Below are 19328 nucleotides of genomic sequence, written 5' to 3'. Positions count from 1 at the left end.
TAGGTGGCTCTATCTGTCGTATGACAGGCTAAACGCCTAGTTCTAAAAATAAATGAATAATATTTCTAATAAACTAAATTTTTTTCAGCTCTAACCGATCGTTGCTATCTGTGTTTAATGGGAGCATTGCAGCTCGATTTAGGTAAAGAAATATGAAGGCATGAAATCAAAAAGGAGGAGGTAAAAGTCCTTCCAAAATTTAATGAGTCGTATGTTTGAGATCAGGTGGAGCGCCGGCAGGACCGGCAGGAACCGGCAAGACCGAGACGACAAAAGATTTGGCGAAATCTCTCGCCTTCATGTGCGTCGTCTTCAACTGTTCGGAAGGACTTGACTACAAGGTGACAATCAATTACGTCACAACATTTTTTTGAGGGAATTTTTAGGGAACATTTGCTATTCTTTTAGATGATGGGACGATTCTTTTCCGGTCTAGCCCAATCTGGTGGGTGGTGCTGTTTCGACGAGTTTAATCGAATCGACATTGAAGTCTTGTCCGTCATTGCGCAACAACTTATCACTATTCGACTCGCTAAAGTGGCACGACTCTCGAGATTCATGTTTGAAGGACATGAAATAAAACTTATTCGGACTTGTGCTGCTTTTATCACCATGAATCCAGGTATCCTTATTCCCGAGTGGCGTCACTTGGGGCAATATTTCTTATTCGTTAAGTTTTTGTGCTCATCATATTACTCATTGCGCTCAGGTTATGCTGGACGTACGGAGTTACCGGACAATCTCAAGTCCCTGTTTCGTCCGATTTCAATGATGGTTCCAGATTATAGTGAGCCTATAAATAAACCTAAATGAGGCTTGGTTAATTAATTATGCATATTTCTATTTTGCAGCCCTCATTGCGGAAGTTATTTTATACTCGGAAGGATTCGAATCCTCAAAATCCTTAGCTCACAAAATGACCCAAATGTACAAACTCTGCTCGGAACAGTTATCCCAACAGGACCATTATGACTTTGGAATGCGAGCTGTGAAATCTGTCCTCGTTATGGCTGGCAGTTTGAAACGATCAAATCCAGACATTAACGAAAATGTGGTCCTTATTCGAGCATTGAGAGACTCCAATTTGCCAAAATTTCTTGCACATGACGCCGTTCTTCTCCACGTGAGTACTTATTGTTATTTTTGCGGACACAAACTCGTCCGGTTAAAACTTGCATTATTCAATGAAAATAATTATATCAGGGCATCATAGCCGATCTTTTCCCTGGTGTCGTGATTCCCGAGCAAGATTATGGTCTTTTGCAACGAGAATCTGTCCGTTGTGCGCTTGAGAAAGGACTCCAAGCGCCGGAATGTTTTATTCGGAAAGTTATCCAGCTTTACGAAACGATGGTGGTCCGACATGGTGTCATGTTGGTCGGGTAATTCAGCATGCATCTTAATTATCGTTTCAAAATATCGTATATAAAATTTACCCATGCAAAATGAATGAATTTTAACTGCAGGCCTACCGGAGGTGGCAAAACGGCAATCTACGGAGTCCTGAAGAATGCGCTGACCTCTTTGTACCAGGCAAAAGTTGACCATCCTTTCTACCAACCGGTCGACACGTACATTCTCAACCCCAAAGCCGTCGCCATCGGAGAACTCTACGGGGACATAAATCCCCTCACTTTCGAGTGGCATGACGGCTTGTTGGGAATCATGGTTCGAAATGCTGTCCTGGTATGTGCACAAAATCGCCCAGAAAATACAAAAAGTTAATAAAATAAGCATCAAATAATTAACTGTAGCCCAAGATGACCCACCACCAATGGATCATTTGCGACGGCCCTGTCGATGCCATCTGGATTGAAAACATGAACACCGTGTTGGACGATAATAAAATGCTCTGCCTAGCAAATTCTGAACGCATCAAGCTTACAAATTGGGTTCGGATGATGTTTGAGGGTAAATTTATTGTTCAAAACATCGCTCAATGCACGAGGAAAACAAGGCAAACAAATTGACGAAATTAAAAAATATATAATATTATGTACGTACAGTTCAAGACTTGGCTCAAGCGTCGCCTGCCACAGTTTCGAGGTATGCAAATTTGCATGTTATTACTTGTAATTTATTTTTTTAAATTCACTACGGCAATTTGCATGCAAGATGTGGAATGGTGTACGTCGACCCGAACGAGATGGGGTGGAAGCCTTTCGTCCAGTCGTGGATGCAGAGAAATCTGACCTCAGCCCAAGCCCCCATCAGAGACTATCTTCTCCAGCTCTTTGACAAATATGTCGACGGTGGTTTCTCATTCGTCAGAAAAAATTGCGTGTAAGCTGGATTTCTTTCAGAAATTACATGAGTGTGAAATATTACATAAGTCTTTCTACTACAGGGCAGGTGAAGTGATGCCACAATCCGTCATGGGGAAAATTTCCATGATGTGTGCCATTCTCCAGGCTATCCTGAAAAAGAAAACGTTTGATTTTGACATGGAACTGCCTCGTCTTCTTCAACAAACGTCTCAAGTCTTCCTCTTTGCGTACATTTGGTCTATCGGAAGTAATCTTCAGGATCGATACCATGCAGCTTTTGATGCGTTTGTTCGAGGACAGTTCGCAAATGAGGAGTTGTGCAAGTAAGTTTAAAAAAATAGGGTTTGCAATTAAATTAATCGTGCATAACTGAGGATGAGACTTGGTCTTGTTTTCAGAATGCCAAAATCTGGCCTGCTTTGGGGTTACTTTAACAATTTGGAGACTAAAAAGATGGATGCGTGGGAAACTGGTAAAAATTTTGTCATATGACTTGGACTAAATATTCTTGACTAAATATTCAATGCACGTTTTATGACTTAAAATAAATAATTTCAATCATTTTACGTTTTCAGTTATGCCGAGTTTTGTATACAAATCGTCCGTCCCGTTTGTCGACGTGCTTGTCCCCACCGTTGACACCGTTAGATTCGGATATCTCATGGAACTTTTACTCTCAGTTAACAGAGCAGTTCTCTTCACGGGACCCACTGGTACTATAATTAGCAAAATAAAAAATCAACTGGACGCACTTAACGTATGCCTATTTCTGTAGGCACGGGCAAGTCTGCCATCGCAAAATATGTCCTCACCACCATTTCCGGTCCGAACAATTATCTCCCCGTTTTCATGAACTTTTCGGCTCAAACGACCAGCAAACGTACACAGGAAATGATTGAAGAAAAGGTGAATTAATTTGTATTTATCGCACAAAGTGCTAGCGGATTTATAAATTTGAAATATTTGTTGTGGTTGTAGCTGGAGAAGCGGAAAAAGTCCCTCCTCTCGGCACCAATGGGAAAAAAAGTGATTGTTTTCATTGATGATGTCAACATGCCAAAGTTGGATCGCTACGGGGCTCAACCAGCTCTTGAACTCCTTCGGTAACTTTATAGCTAAAGTTCTCCCTTAAAAAATAATTGACTAAACTTCATTAAAATTCGTTCCAGTCAACTTCTCGATTTTAACGGATGCTACGACCGAGCAAAAATGTACTGGAGAGAGCTGCAAAATGTCATCCTATCGGCGGCTTGTGCACCCCCCGGAGGCGGAAGGAACGCCGTCACACCCCGTCTGCTCCGACATTTTTGCATGATGGCCATCCCAACTCCGACGCAGACCGTGCTCAACAATATTTACAAGGTGAACAAGGAATCCCAATAGAAATGTTTCCTCACAATTTATGAGGATATAACTATTTTCTCCATTTTTTTAGGCCATTATGCGTGGCTTCTTGAAAGATTTTGACCCAGAAGTTCGCGACATGGCGGACACGGTTGTGACTGCGTCAATTGCGACTTACCAATTCATGGCAGCTGCTTTCCTCCCCACGCCGTCCAAGGCGCACTATCTCTTCAACATGCGGTTTGCAACATTTTTAAAGGAATCTTTAATAACGAAATTTATATGCATATTCAACACAAACAACAAAAGTGCATGTAACATTTGCAAAAAATTACATAGTTAAATAATGAATTGGAAATGAGGGCAAGGAAAAATTTCAATCAAAGCTCCAAATTCTTTAAGCACGAATCTCTGAATCAACTCTCGTGAATTTGCATCAAAATGAGAAGCTGTTGTCTCTTTGTTCAAGGAATGTGGATGAGTGAGGTTGAACTCTTTGTCCAAATGATTTCTTAGGCGGAATAGATAAGCCACATACAATCCGACATGCAGATGAGATTCCATCCTCTTCAAATTAGTAGATCTGACACCTTTGGGGACTGAAGCGAGTGGAATTATCTTGACATTTGGGTTAAACTCTGCTCTATATTTGGCAATAGTGTCATCTCCTTGAGTTTCCGAGTGTAATTTAGTTGTTTGGGCATTGATAGTTTGGCCACCATAGATGATTTTAGGATCGGTAGCAACATATAGAGCACCGTCAGTAGCAGTTATTAAGTCTGATAATTTTTCAGCTGGCTCTGCTCGTCTTCCAAAAGGGAACTCAATCTTCTCACCTTCACCTCTGTTGGCCAACATCATTATGAGACGTAATTCCAGTCCAACTCGTCTCAATTCTTCTTTTACTTCTCGTTCCAATCCAATTGCTAGTGAGATTGACGTGGAGTTGTATTCTAAAGTAGGGTCTCGAAGAATTTGAAACAGGACAGCTGTCTGCCAAACAGCGAGTGTTTTTTCAGCATCCTCCCGATTACTAAAAATTATCCTTCTTGTTTCTTGTCCAACTGGTCTTCTGATATACTGGATGGCTAGGGTCAAATGTTCTTCCATTTGCCCATTAGCGTATGTGAAAGAGAGAATACGATGATCCATTCCAGTACGTTGTCCATTTCTGTCAAATGTCCCAAATTCGATGACTGCGAATCCTGTATTGGGGCCCTTGTGATTCAAACATGTCGGATTTTGCTCACTCACTCTTGTTCCATTAAACGCACGACAACCTGAAATTAAAAATATTATCACTATATATTTTAGTTCATTCATATATATGTATGTAATTATTATTATTATTACCGTTACCTAATTGAGTACAAACTGGGGGATAATTCCAAAGTGATCCCTGTCCTGTTTTTGGTGTTTTGAGACTTAATTGTCCCGAAACACGAGCAACAGGTTGTCCAAAACCTCTTGGAGCTGCATCTTTCCACACCAAGAATCGACCAGAATCACCAATCTCGATTCCATCGTCACCAGCTCGTCTGACCATGTCGACAACAATCTCTTCTTCGGCTGGGGAAAGTGTAGAATCTGCTGCAGTTGCAAGTGGCTCTGGAGAAACTCGTCCTAAGTCGTAGATAAATGGTTCATCCTCATCAGATGGAATTTCTGGACGAGCAATTTTATAAAATGTTGCCACAACCTCAGAATCTATTCAGATATATTTCTTTTTAGCCAAATATAAATATATATATTGAACCATTCAAGCAAATAGCCATAATTGAACACTTACCATGTACATTGTCATTGGAGAACCTATTTCCTTCAGTGTCGCGTTTGATCATTTTGAAAACTTGACAAAATGCTGGAACTTGGTCACGAACCACAATCTCTTGCCGATGACGGGGGATGTCAATAATCACATTCAAATTCACGTCCATCGTAGATGAGTTATTTTTTATTAATTAACAAACTTTAAGTCAAAACTAATGAATTAAAATTAGAAAACGAAAGTGGTTTATTATTAGTGTTGGGTGAGGTTGGGAATAAGTATTGAGTGAGAGTAGGGAAGTAAACATTGGCGTGAGCCGGGTTTTAACATGAACGTTGATACCTAACCTAACCCAACATCAACTTGAGTTTTATAGGAATTCTTGTCTTGTCTAGGGACTTGTCGAAATGCATTCAGGGAATATTGCAGGCAAATAAGGAAGTCGTTGTGAGGAAGGCGCATTTGATTCGGTATAGTCAAGCAACATTTGTGCAGAAATAATTGAAAGTAGTGCTCACTAAAAATTAATTTCCTGCAGATTATACTACCACGAATGTCTCCGCGTCTTCCACGACCGACTGACCACGACGGAAGATCGTCACCTCTTTTGCAACTCGCTCGCTGAAATCTGCACCTCGACGTATAAAGTCCTCACCAATGCGGACGAGTGCAAAGGGATCATATTTGGAGATTTCATGAAGATCGGGACCAACAAGGTGGATCGTGTCTATGATGAAATAGTGAACAAGGAAAAGCTTAAAAATGTCCTCATCGATTATTTGGACGAGTACAACGTGGGGACTCCGAAGGAGATGAATCTCGTCTTTTTCTACGATGCGGCAGAACATGTGGCAAGAATTGCGAGAATTTTGAGAACGGATCGTGGAAATGCGTTGTTGGTGGGGGTTGGTGGCACTGGGAAGCAGTCTCTGACCCGGTTGGCGTCATATATTTCGGGATATCGGTGAGAACTTATTAGTAGATTTGCATGCAAATTTTATTTCTAGTTATAATTATGATTTTGGTCTCTTGTAGATGTTTCCAAGTCGAACTGATGCGTGGTTATGATTACTCCTCGTTTCATGACGATCTCAAGAAACTTTACGACTCGGCCGGAATGAGGAACGAGCCCATCGTCTTCCTCTTCACAGATACACAAATCGCATACGAAGAGTTTCTCGAAGATATCAATAATATCCTGAATTCTGGTGCGTGAAAAAATTTCATCTCAATTCATTTAGTTCTAAATGTCACATTTAAATTGAATATCTTTCTTTCCTGTTATTCATCAGGCGAGGTGCCGAATCTTCTGGGTAAATAACTAAATACAATTCAATCTTAATGAATGAGAATAATATTTTTTTCTTTACATTCTGATCATAGAACCGGAAGATTTGGAACGAATGCTAGCCCCGATTCGCGCAGATGCTAAAAACTTGGGAATTTCTGAAACGGATCGTGACCAACTTTACGACTATTTTATTCGCCGAATCCGTTCCAATCTTCACATTGTTTTGTGCATGAGTCCGGTTGGAGACAGTTTCCGGTGAGGAGCAAGAGTCCCCTTATTCTAAAAAATATTACAATTTTATTAATCTCTTTTCAGGATTCGATGTCGTATGTTCCCCTCCCTGGTCAACTGCTGTACGATTAACTGGTTTTCAGAATGGCCAACTGAAGCTCTTCTTTCCGTCGCGGTGACACTTATGTCAAAAATTCAACTCAACAAAGTCACCCCTGAAGCCATGGCTGAAGTGTCCGTTTTTGTTCATGAGGTGAGGTAACATACTTAATTTCTCCCTGAATAAGTAAATTAATTCAATGATACACTATTTTTACTAACCATTTAAGAGCGTGACCTCGATGGCGGCTCGGTACTACGAAGAGATGCGCCGCCGCTTCTACACGACGCCCTCCTCATATTTAGAACTCATTAATCTCTACGGGACAATGCTGAAGGAACAGCGGGACAAAATTCTCCAGGGGAAGGCTCGTATTCAGAATGGGTTATCCGTTGAGTGCAACACAAATTATATTTTATTTCACGGTTGGACATCTCGTTAAAAAAATTTAATATTCCACTTTTTCTTCAGAAATTACTCGAAACGAACGAAGTCGTGAAACAGATGCGAATCGAGTTAAAAGGGTTGGAACCAATTTTGGTTCAAAAATCGCAAGCCGTTGAAGATCTTATGGTTCGACTCGCGGAGGATCAAACCGAGGCGGACATTGTGCGGAGAAATGTGACCGTGGAGGAGGCTGCTGCTAAAGTACGATAGCTAAACATACATACAAACCAAGCACAGTTAATTAAACTATAAGCTCCATGATTTCCATGTCTTGTAGGAAAAAGCAATAGAGACCCAAGCCATTGCAGGTAAGATATTTACCTAATAACATTGCATGTTTTTTTTTAAACAAATTTCCAAACAAATTTCTATCCATTGCAGAGGACGCACAGAAAGACTTGGCGCTTGCTCTTCCGGTAAAAAATATTGCATGCAAAAAATAAAATATGTAATTTCACTCTTGATTTTTAATCAGGCACTTGAAGCTGCAGTCAAATCTCTCGATCAACTCAACAAGGAAGACATCAACGAACTTCGTCAATTCCAAAAGCCTCCCGAACTTGTCCGCACGTAAGCAAAATCCATTTATTCGTTGAAGGAAACCAATTAAAAAGTACTATTAGTAACCTTATCTGACCTCACAGTGTGATGGAGTCGGTGTGCATCCTCTTTGGGGCTAAACCTGATTGGAACACGAGTCGTCTTCTCCTCTCGGATGCTGGTTTTCTCAAAAAATTGTACGACTTCAATAAGGACAACATTTCTGAAAATACCCTCAAGAAACTCAAAGTGTACATTGACAATCCAAAATTCAATGCAAAATCCGTCGAGAAAGTGTCACTTGCTTGTAAATCAATTTGCCTTTGGGTGCGAGCTATTGACGGCTATGCAAAAATATTTAAGACTGTTGAACCCAAACGAAATCGGTGAGTTCAAACTACTTAAATGCATATTAATTAATTACATATTGCACATTTATAACTCGTGTATTTATCACGTTTAGCTATTTGACGGCTGAAGCCGAACTGAATCAAGTGATGGAAACACTGCGTGGAAAACAGGAACAATTGAACGAGGTCGAGATGAAGATTGCCGCACTTCAGACACAATTTACAAATGTGACCAAGGAGAAAACCGACTTGGAAGATTCTCTCGAACTGATCGCTGCTCGACTAAACCGTGCTGGACGGTTGACGAAAGCCTTAGCCTCCGAGCAGACGAGATGGGGAGAAACAATTCAGAGATTTGACGAAGAGATGCAAAATATTATTGGCGACGTTTTCATCGGGGCGGCTTGTATCGCATATTTTGGCGTTTTTACGAGTGACTACCGACAAGAATTGGTTGAACAATGGAGCACAAAATGTGTAGAACATGGACTTCCGTGCACCCCAGGATTCAAGTAAATAATTAAATATTTACTAATTGCTTGAATTATTACAATTTTGTTTTCTTTGTAGTCTGATTTCGTTAGCCGATCCATTCGAGGTTCGCGTCTGGAATGCGAACGGTCTTCCGAGGGACAATACCTCGACAGAAAATGCCATATTGGCGACACGCGGGCGACGCTGGCCTCTAATGATTGATCCACAGGATCAGGCAAACCGATGGATTAAACAGAATGAAGGCGATAGAAGTCTAAAGGTGTATTAGTGCTCGATTAAAAATTACGTAGAAAAAATTATAACGCTGATACTCGCGCTGATTAGGTGATGAAATTCAACGATGGAAATTTTATGAGAACACTGGAAAACTGCATTCGTCTGGGTCACCCTTGCCTTCTGGAGGAAGTAAAAGAAACCCTGGAACCTGCCCTGGAACCTGTCCTCCTAAAACAAATCTTTTATCAGGTGCATATTCATTCCCATCGCATAAAATCACTAGAAATTTAACATTAAAAAAAAATAATTACATAGAACGGACGAGCCATGATCCGTCTCGGAGACTCAAATGTTGACTATGACTCAAACTTCCGTCTCTACATGACCACAAAAATGGCAAATCCTCACTATCTGCCAGAAGTTTGCATTAAAGTTACAATTATTAATTTTACCGTGACCTCGTCCGGTCTGGAGGACCAACTTCTCAGCGACGTCGTCAGTTTGGAACGCCCCGATTTGGAGTCACAGCGAGCAGCACTCGTCTCCCAAATCAATGCTGACAAAAATATGCTCGTGTCACTGGAGACAAAGATTCTCAAACTGTTGTTCGCCGCAGAAGGAAACATTTTAGATGACGAAGAGCTCATCGAAACTCTCAACAACAGTAAAAAGACTTCGACAGAAATTGTAAAACGTGTCGCCCAAGCGGAAGTGACGGAAAAGAGCATTTCCGTAGCTCGAGAACGCTACCGTCCTGTCGCTTCGAGGGGAAGTGTTTTATACTTTGTGGTGGCACAATTGGCCGAGTTGGATCCCATGTACCAATATTCGCTCAAATATTTTTCGCAGGTCACATTAATAAATTTACGTTATTTAATTAGTGGATTTATAATTTTTCTATGCTTTTAATTCAGGTGTTTAATCAATGCATCAGCTTGACTGAGAAGACTGGGGAGTTGGAGGAACGGCTAAAAATCCTCCGAAGAGAAACGACCCTGGCTACGTACACCAACATTAGTCGTGGCTTGTTTGAGAAAGATAAGCTCATTTTTAGCTTTATGCTCTGCTGTGACGTTCTAAAGAGCAAAGGTAACCTCGAAACTGTAATACTCTTCTTAATCCTTAAATAATGCAGTTACTTAATTGTGATTGATTAAATTGGTTTCCAGATGTCATAGCCGAGGCGGAGTGGGGCTTCTTCCTCCGTGGCGCAGCCGGCGTGGAGTCGGGAAGGACCAGGAAACCTGGCGCAGCGTACTGGCTCACGGCTCAACAATGGGAAAACCTTTGCGATCTGGAAAATTCATTCCAAATTTTTGACGGAATTACACTTTCTGCACTTGAGAACGTGGTTCGAATTCATATCGGAGGCTTCAAAGTTGTGAGTGAATTAAATATGAAATGTTTGGCATGAAACGTGATAAAGGATATTAATTGAAATACTGGCGTCAGAATCTATTTGAGCGTTCAGACGATGACGAAGAAGCCAATTTTATCAAACCGACGGACAATTGGGATAAAAAGTTGTCTAAATTCCAGAAAATAATTCTAGTCAAATGTGTAGCTCAAGAAAAAGTGGGTGGAGTATTCCTATTTCACATTCTAACTAGAATTTTTATTAATTATTCAAATTCATTTCGCAGTTGATTGCAGCCGTCACAGAATTTGTTAGGCACGAATTAGGACAAAAATTTGTAGAAAGTCCGGCCGCAGATTTGAACGAAATTTTTAAAGATATCAACAAATCTACCACGCTTATTTTTGTGTTAAGCGTGGGATCAGATCCGATGGGTGGATTTTATCGGTTTGCTTCCGAACAAGAAATGTTAGAGCGAGTTTCCTCCATCTCCCTTGGTCAAGGACAAGGTCCCATTGCGGAGAAAATGATATGGAAAGCGACAGAAACTGGGGATTGGGTTTTCCTGCAAAATTGTCATTTGGTAAATAAATCTTGCATTTCAAATGATTTATTTTTTTTACAAACTCACATTTTTTCAGGCGTCATCTTGGCTCCCGAAATTAGAAACTATTGTGAAACAAATTAGCGATAATCCTGACCCTGTCGCGGATAGTTTTCGTCTCTACCTCAGCTCCATGCCCACGTCGACCTTTCCAGTGTCCATCCTCCAAGAGAGCGTCAAAATCACTAACGAACCACCAAAAGGACTTCGAGCCAATGTTCGTCGAGCTCTGGTTGAGATGGAAAAGGAATTCTTTGAAGCCAACAGTAACAGATTATCATATTCTTATTTTTATAAATTACTGATAACGTAATAACTCTTCTTTAAAGTGCTGGGCGATCCCTGGAGAAGAATAGTGTTTGGAATTTGTTTCTTCCACGCTGTGATCCAAGAAAGGAAGAAGTTTGGACCGTTGGGTTGGAACATACGGTAGGAAATTATAATTATACAAAAAAGTGCGGTAATTGCTGAATTGACATAATTTGCAGATACGAGTTCAACGATAGCGATCGTGAATGTTGTCTCCTCAACTTGGACATGTTTTGTCAGAACGGCATAATTCCTTGGGACGCTTTAGAATATATTACGGGTCAAATCACTTACGGCGGTCGAATTACGGACAATTGGGACCAACGGTGTCTAACCACAATTCTAAAAATCTTCTTTTCTCCACCAACTCTGAGTGTGACGCATAAATATTCGCCCTCTGGACTCTATTATGCCCCCGTTTTGCCAACCGTGGTCGAGTTCGTCGAGTATGTGGATCGTCTCCCTATTATGGACGAACCAGAAATATTTGGGATGCATAACAATGCCACCATCACTTTTCAGGTTTATTTATGATAATAGCTTTCTCCAATTGTTTTATGTTTACGCCATGATATGCAACTACTAATTTCTTGCTTGAAACCAGCGTCAAGAATCAACCACATTTCTCAACGCACTTCTCTCCGCCCAACCAAAGCAGGCGGGTGGTTCCGCCGCCACGGCGAGTGACGAAATTGCATACGAGTTGGCAGAAGAGATCGAGAGCAAACTTCCGGAAAAGTTGGACCTGGACAAGAGTAGCGAGTATTTGTTCCTTCCGGACGAGAGGGGCAGAACGGCGTCACTCACAATCTTTATCCAGCAAGAAATTGAACGGTAACAACCCATCAGTGAAATCATTTCGTTTTCGTTTAAAATATTTTACATAAATTACAACCCCATAATTTAGGTTCAACAAATTGCTTGCTGTTATCAAAGATTCACTTGTCCAGTTGAAAAAGGGAATTCGTGGTTTGGTCGTTATGTCCGAAGATTTAGAGAAAATGTACCAAGCTTTCCTCAATAATCAGGTTCGGTTAAATTCATATTCCGTATTTTTAATTTATTAGAATCTATAAATATTTTGTATGGTTTGTTATACGTAGGTTCCAGATTTATGGAAACCAAAATCATACGGATCCCTAAAATCCTTGGCCAGTTGGTATAAAGATTTTCAACTTCGGTTCAATTTCATCAGGGTGAGTTGAATGCAGATACGCATAACAAATACATTTCTAATACATGCATTTTAAATTCAATTTTCAAAATTTTAAACCAGGGCTGGCAAACGAAACCAGTACCACCGTCCAGCTATTGGTTGTCCGGTTTCTTCTTTCAACAAGGCTTCCTCACCGCAGTTTTGCAGACGTACGCCCGACGCCACAACCTTCCCATTGACCAGTTGAAGTTTCACTTTTTCATGGTTCCCGTCGTGAAGGAAGAGATGATGGAGTTGGACCCCAGACTGGAGTCAGCTATCGAGCTGCCCGAGGAAGGCGTCCTCATTCACGGCCTATTTATGGAAGCCGCTCGTTGGGACATGGACGAGATGACGTTGGCCGACTCGCTGCCTGGCGAAATGAACCCGCTCCTCCCCATCACGCACTTCCTCCCATCGATGGACCCCCTCCAGACGGTCAACGTCTACACGACGCCCCTCTACAAGACGTCCGTGCGACAAGGAACGCTTTCCACGACGGGTCACTCTACCAACTTCATTGCACCAATTCAACTCCCCTCCCTCAATCATCCAGAAGACTATTGGATCCTGAAGGGGACGGCACTACTCAGCCAACTCACGGACTAAAACTGAGCAAGTAACGCTGTGATAAATATGGTATTTCGATAATATTACGGAACTTGGATTATTTTTCTTGACCTTTTCAATTCGCAGACAACGTGTTTATAATCGAGTAAATATGATATGTATGGTCTATTGCAAATAAATGAGATGTAATGTGAAAGGAAAAATTATCTGCTTACTTGCACATAAATAGTTCCATGTTAAAATTTAAAAGTCTAAATTTTGCATAATGATATTATCTTTCCATGCTTATTGTTGCAATTTGTCTGTCATATTAACTTCACTTACAAGTAGTACAATTGAAATGCAAAAGCATATTAAATTTCCGGAAGCTTATCTGAACATAAGTCATATGTACGTATACACCTTGCCAAAAACTGAAATGAAAGTGAAGGGGTAAACACACTGACAACGTTTGAGTTGAATGTCTTATAGAAGTCGACTATTTTTAGCTGTATACGAGTTAATACACCGAACCAGAACGCTGCAAACAGAATAAGTTTCCAGTATATTTCGTACGTGGACAAGTTAAAATTTTTTTCATAAAATAGTCGAATATCGACCTCAGCTAATTCAAATATTTTCACGGTGTATATATAATAATCATTTGAGCGTGTGCATAAATTAGTTTCAAGTCACATATTGTACATGTATCGCTAATATGTGCAAAGTCGCAAATATCTCAAAAGTCATGCAGATTACCATACCCTATAGTTTGTTGTATGGGACGCTTGGGTTGACTTTGCCGGAACAATGTGCTAAAATATAAGCACAACAATATACTAAAAGATCGAAAGTTATCTGTTTATTTGCGAATCTGTACATACATACCTAAGTATATATTGCTTAGCTTAACTAAAGATAGATTCACGATTTGGCACGCGTCTCTGGTGCTTTCCCAACACTATTAGTAAACAGAAAGAGTTTTAGTTAGTAGTTCCGTACATATCAGTCAGTATTGGATCTGGAGCATATGCACGATGCCAAACTAAACGGGATCTGTAAATATCTGCTCAAGCTAATAAAATTGTGCCTATTGTCTTAGCAAACAGTGTTTTAGTGAACCGTGAGGAGGAACAAGTTGCAGCTGGCTACAGAATACCTCATTTTTTTTGCAAAATCTAGATCTTTCCATATCCACGGATAAATGCGCAATTAATTAAAAGTTGTATCGAGCCGTTTAAATCGTTATAATTTTCGCCCTCGTAAAAATGGCTCTGGAGCATATATCATCATCCAGAAGCTTGTCCACAACGGAAACAATTGCTATTGCGGAAGGTATGACATTTCTAATTTATGCAATTTTCTCCGAAAATCTCTATTTTTGACGTACACTTTAGAACTCCACGGAAAGGACCCCGATGGCGTTGCGGAATTTTTAAACTGGAAATTGGCCGAGTTGGAAGCCAAACGGAAGGAGGAGGAAGCTCAGCATTTCGGCGTGAACGAATCTGGCTGGGGCCTCCTTCCCGACCTCATTTTAGAAAAGATCTTCTCCTACCTGTCCATCCAACAGAGATATTACGCCTCCTGCACGTGTCGCCAGTGGTACTTGGCCTTCTACTTGCAGAAACCGTGGCACGATTTTATCATGGATGACTACACCCTGTGCAGAAGAAAGTTCGACTATGGGGATAGGAGTTGGAGGGTAATTTGGACACATATGCAAATTATTTGCATGCAATTTGTGACTTTTGTGACAAATTTTGTAAGAAAATACACCAACTAATTTTTCCCCAGTACATCCTCGACCATCACCGAGCGCAACAGTTAATCTCGCACGTGGGACAATACCTTCGTCACCTTTCCCTCACTCCGACATCTTTCTTTGGATTATTTGCTCATTACCATTTTATGAATCATGTCTCTGCATATGCGGAAAGATTTTTGAGTAAGTTCTTCAAAGGGACTTGGCCAAAAACCGTGCTTAAAAGGTTAAAGTTTAATAGATACATGTCTTTCTTTTTGTAGCTGATCCGGATTCTGTCCAAGCCTGTGAATTTAAAATACAACATTTTCGCTTCACTTTCTACTGTGATATTCCAAACCGTGCGGAAAACTATATCATCGGAACCGGTGTGCATTATTTAGTTTGACACAATTTTCAAAGTCCCTAAAAATCATAATTTCACTAATTTTAGGGGGTGACATCCTTTGCTCATTAAAACGTATCATTTCCAACCTTCCGCACCTTCTTCGTCTCGACTTGATCGATCTTCTCCTCATTCCGGAAGACGCAATCCACCTCTTGGACGAAGCTTGTTCCGTTTTGTGTCAAAATCTCAGAATTTTAACGTTAATCAACGGCACGAAAGATCATTTCAGCCTCCTGCACCCCGCCTGCTTCGTGAACCTACAATTTCTCTACATTTCCCCGCAAAACTTGGGGGAGGAGATGGTCGAAATGTTGGCTCATGCCGCACACTTGAGAGAACTGCATATTGTGCAGAACAGTTATACCGGATATGCGCAAGGGGTCGATGCAAAAAGTTGGTTTAAAGTGAACCACTTGTTCAAAGTTTTTCTCAGAACAAAGTCAAAAGTGGACAAGGACATGGTTTGGCAGGAGAGGGCAAACGTAGTCTCGGTTCTGTACGATTGTCCATTCACCAAGGTTAGGAGAGAATAGGGAAACTTTTTTTTTTAATTTTTAATTTTTTCATGAAATTTGTCGTCCTTAGTTCTCGTCCACCTCCGTCATAACCGTGATTGACCTATATTCCGAAAGTATTAAAGAATTTGGACACCTCGGACTCCCGAAATTTACTTCCTCTCGAAAATTCGTGAATCGAATTGACGCCCAACTTTTAACTTTATGTCGGCGGTGCATCTACCTCACAAGTCTGGTCAGTATTTCGAACCAATTAGTATATAAATTGGTATGCCATCTTATCAACAATGTTCTTAATCCCGTAGTTTGTCCGGGATCGGATAAGCACATCCACCGCTCTTCTAATCGTCAGTATGACGCCAAACCTGAGAGACTTTAACATCCGAAGAAACGCCCTCTTAAAAAAGATTGACTTCATGTTTCACCATAACCTTTTCCTCGACAATAATTTCACACAGTGGATTAAACTCAATGCTAAAAGTTATGAAAAGAGTGGTCGCGAAATTGGCAAAATTTTGGGAAACTTTGCCTGGAAACCTTTGTCAGATAAGGATTTCAAGCTGATTTGTTCCAAGCAGACGGCGTATTGAAAAAAATCAAAATTTCTAATACTTCTACGATAGTAGATTCCTCAATTTGTTGGATGTATGTTCTTATATTATTAAAAAATGTTTTTACATAAATATAAATTTTCATATTTTATCCATAAGTTTTTCTGCAAAATAAAAAATCGTGCCATTCGACGATGCATGCCATGCCACAATTCTTGACTTTCTCTCGACTCACTTTCCAATATGTGAACGTATGCAAAGTAAATTTCAGGAATTTTATAGTTACATAATTGAGCAATATTATCATCATAAATATTCCGAGGTTAATTCCTGATTAAAACTTATTTCTCTAAATAGTTTGCCTCCACTGCCTCCTAAATAGCGTCGCAGTGGAGGTGAATATGTAGTTGAAGTGCTATTTAAAAGACGTGTTTTACCCAAAATTTATTCATTTCGCTCTCATTATGAATAAAAAGCCGTAAAGCCACCACACACCAGCAGCGTTGCTTTGAAGATATTTATGGCGAAGAATCACGCACCATTCTTCTTCTAAATAATCCTTCTCGCCTAGTGGATGGATTATTATATGCACGTACGTATACAACTCTAGTTAGCACCCCCATTTAAATAAATACTCCCGTAATGTCAGGTCCTCTAGGACGATATTGCACTGCAATTTTCAACAACATTGACATTCACACGGTGTAATAATAATAATAATCCTTGCTGCCATGAAATACGACCTGTTTCAAAATGCCGAAACCTACACATTCATCCACCAGGGTTTAGCTTTTGGCTGGTTTACCTAGGGGTTTATAGGTGTTGCCATTATTTAATGATACATTTTCGACCTCACGGAAATTTACACCTTTTTCACATTCTTGTTTCTTTCCATTCTCTCGTATTCTCGGTTTAAATAAGTGTCCGCTAACATGCGACAACATTTTACAAAGTACTTTTGCATCTCACTCGCTCCACGATTCATGTCAAGATCCGTACAAAAGCTGAACATAAGCAATTCTATGTGAAAATTGGGCCTTTGTATTCATGCACTTCTTCATTAACTGATACATAAGTAAATAAATGGTCTCTTTATATACTTAAATGTTGTACCGTACTAAATACAATTATAAAATATGTATCAATTCATTATCTAAATCTTTATTTGTCCACCCACTGTTACACACACGCATCAAAAAACTCGTAAAAAATATTGATTTTCACATCCACTTTCTCTTTCTGTCCAGCTTTCACTTTCTACCGTTTTTTTCTACCACAACCACAAGGAATAAATGTAAAATGACTTTCACTCCAAAAAAAAGTGAAGTAAAATTCCCCCGGGTTTGACCCTCAACTTCAACTCGAGCCTTTTTTCCCACCCCATCCTCCACTCCAGTCCACCGCAAAAGAAAACTTGCATAATAACAAGAAGACGTATGTACATACAAACTGGACAGAATTGACCACTAGCACGTATGTTTATTTCTTCCCATTTTTCGTCGCAGAGTGCAACTTGTGCCATGAAATGGGGGATTGAGAAGTAAAGTATAAAGTAAAAGTTGTGTCATTGGATTATAACAATAAAAAAAGAAAATAAATGGGACCAAGCAAACCACGACACCAGTCAGACGACCGACCAACCGACCACTTCTCGCAACTTGACTTTCTCATATAACAATTTCCATTCCCATTCTAGAGCAACATTGAACATCGATAAGATAAAAAGATTTCGGGAAACTTTTTCGTTTTATCTTAACGGCACAGATGACAATAATAATATTTCTCTCTCTCTCTTTCTACCCTTTGAATATGTGTACATACTTGCACATGTGGGGACGACGACGGGGGAAATGATTGTCACGAGATGCAATTCTTGGATGATTTTTTGTATACACGTACAAGATGTAAAGTCGGATGAAATGTAAAATATTTTTTGTATAAGAAACATGCAAAAGGAAAGCATGGGGTGTTATTAAAAAGTAAAAATAAAATATTGTAAAATAAGCATTTGTTTCGTGACCAGGAAATTCTATGTATTGTTATTCTTTTAAATACACTCATCACTTTACTGGACACTTTTGAAGCAATTAATTTAATTTAAATTTAACAGGCACAAAAAGGAAATCTAGTTCCATAACGTTGTTCCACTTTTATTTTTCATGATAAATTGCCAGTTTAAATCATATTCAAATAAATAAAAATTACTAGAAATTGGTAAGGTTCGAATCCAGAAAATTTATTTCAATCAAAATCATGTTAAATAAGTAGCTCGTGAGATACTTCTTTGCCGTACGGGTCAAAAATCAAGCGTTACATTGCATGAATATAATAATTATCAATAAATAAAATATTTAATTTCGACGTCCAATTCTCGCAAATTCTATGTCTGTCTTACTAACAAATTTTAAAAAATTACTAATTACACGAGACTTTTAAAGGCCACCTATACAACAGACCAAGAGGAATTGATAAAAGAAATACAAAAATTTGATCCTATTCCTCTCCAATTTCTGCCAATTATTTTACAGTCTAAATAATTTAAGGAGACCAGTGCATCTTTGCTCACACATTTAATTGTTACTTATGTACACACACAAGAAATCTACACTACAGCTGAGGATGAGCACATTACCAATTATGTCATCATCCCATTTTTTACACCCTCTCTCTCTCTCCCTGAACCAATTCATGCTCCTCATTACTTTACATCCTCTTCTCATTCCATTTCACAAAAATTTATTACCTTGTCAGTTGTTGTTATTCCTTCAAAAACTTTTATGTCTCTTTCCACCCAATACATAAATTAGATCCGTCTTTAAAAATGAAGGGGAGAGAGGGAGCAATTTGAAACAAATTTAATTACCCGTACATACTGCACAGCCAAACTTTATTTCATTTCCGTCTTGAGGAGACCCCAGAAAAAAAGATCGTGGCGAGCGAGCAGTCGAGAAAGTCAAATGATTATAAATTACATTACCAGTCAGATTGCACATTTAACTTTTAACTCGCAACCAACAAACTCAACTATGCTCTGGCCTCGTCTTAA

The 19328-nt window shown here is 39.7% G+C and overlaps 2 protein-coding genes across 2 annotated transcripts; both read left to right on the top strand.

The window, feature by feature from the left end:
- Nucleotides 1–3: 3 nt before the first annotated feature.
- LOC110852842 (dynein heavy chain 6, axonemal) lies at nucleotides 4–13287 on the top strand. The gene is made up of 44 exons (XM_035854633.1): nucleotides 4–142; nucleotides 226–341; nucleotides 409–622; nucleotides 710–787; nucleotides 852–1123; nucleotides 1204–1382; nucleotides 1467–1686; nucleotides 1755–1911; nucleotides 2007–2046; nucleotides 2116–2283; nucleotides 2348–2590; nucleotides 2666–2739; nucleotides 2843–2980; nucleotides 3043–3173; nucleotides 3246–3370; nucleotides 3437–3629; nucleotides 3703–3851; nucleotides 5775–5849; nucleotides 5918–6343; nucleotides 6415–6587; nucleotides 6672–6692; nucleotides 6763–6925; nucleotides 6986–7154; nucleotides 7231–7392; nucleotides 7473–7649; nucleotides 7726–7756; nucleotides 7830–7864; nucleotides 7924–8018; nucleotides 8093–8374; nucleotides 8452–8850; nucleotides 8909–9092; nucleotides 9158–9298; nucleotides 9365–9898; nucleotides 9964–10138; nucleotides 10219–10430; nucleotides 10502–10624; nucleotides 10693–10989; nucleotides 11048–11276; nucleotides 11340–11439; nucleotides 11499–11841; nucleotides 11924–12153; nucleotides 12227–12347; nucleotides 12423–12515; nucleotides 12596–13287. The coding sequence occupies exons 1-44, from the start codon at nucleotides 118–120 to the stop codon at nucleotides 13121–13123; spliced, it is 8040 nt and encodes a 2679-aa protein (XP_035710526.1). The 5' UTR covers nucleotides 4–117; the 3' UTR covers nucleotides 13124–13287.
- A 416-nt stretch (nucleotides 13288–13703) lies between these two features.
- Nucleotides 13704–16494, top strand: LOC110853282. Its single transcript, XM_022101533.2, has 7 exons — nucleotides 13704–14398; nucleotides 14461–14768; nucleotides 14861–15011; nucleotides 15092–15196; nucleotides 15262–15734; nucleotides 15802–15966; nucleotides 16037–16494. The coding sequence occupies exons 1-7, from the start codon at nucleotides 14332–14334 to the stop codon at nucleotides 16319–16321; spliced, it is 1554 nt and encodes a 517-aa protein (XP_021957225.1). The 5' UTR covers nucleotides 13704–14331; the 3' UTR covers nucleotides 16322–16494.
- The last annotated feature ends 2834 nt before the right edge of the window (nucleotides 16495–19328 follow it).

Source organism: Folsomia candida, unplaced genomic scaffold, assembly GCF_002217175.1.
Source record: "Folsomia candida strain VU population unplaced genomic scaffold, ASM221717v1 Fcan01_Sc008, whole genome shotgun sequence".
Lineage (NCBI taxonomy): Eukaryota > Metazoa > Arthropoda > Collembola > Entomobryomorpha > Isotomidae > Folsomia > Folsomia candida.
Note: the sequence above shows the minus strand (reverse complement) of the source record. Positions and strands in the feature narration are given on the sequence as shown.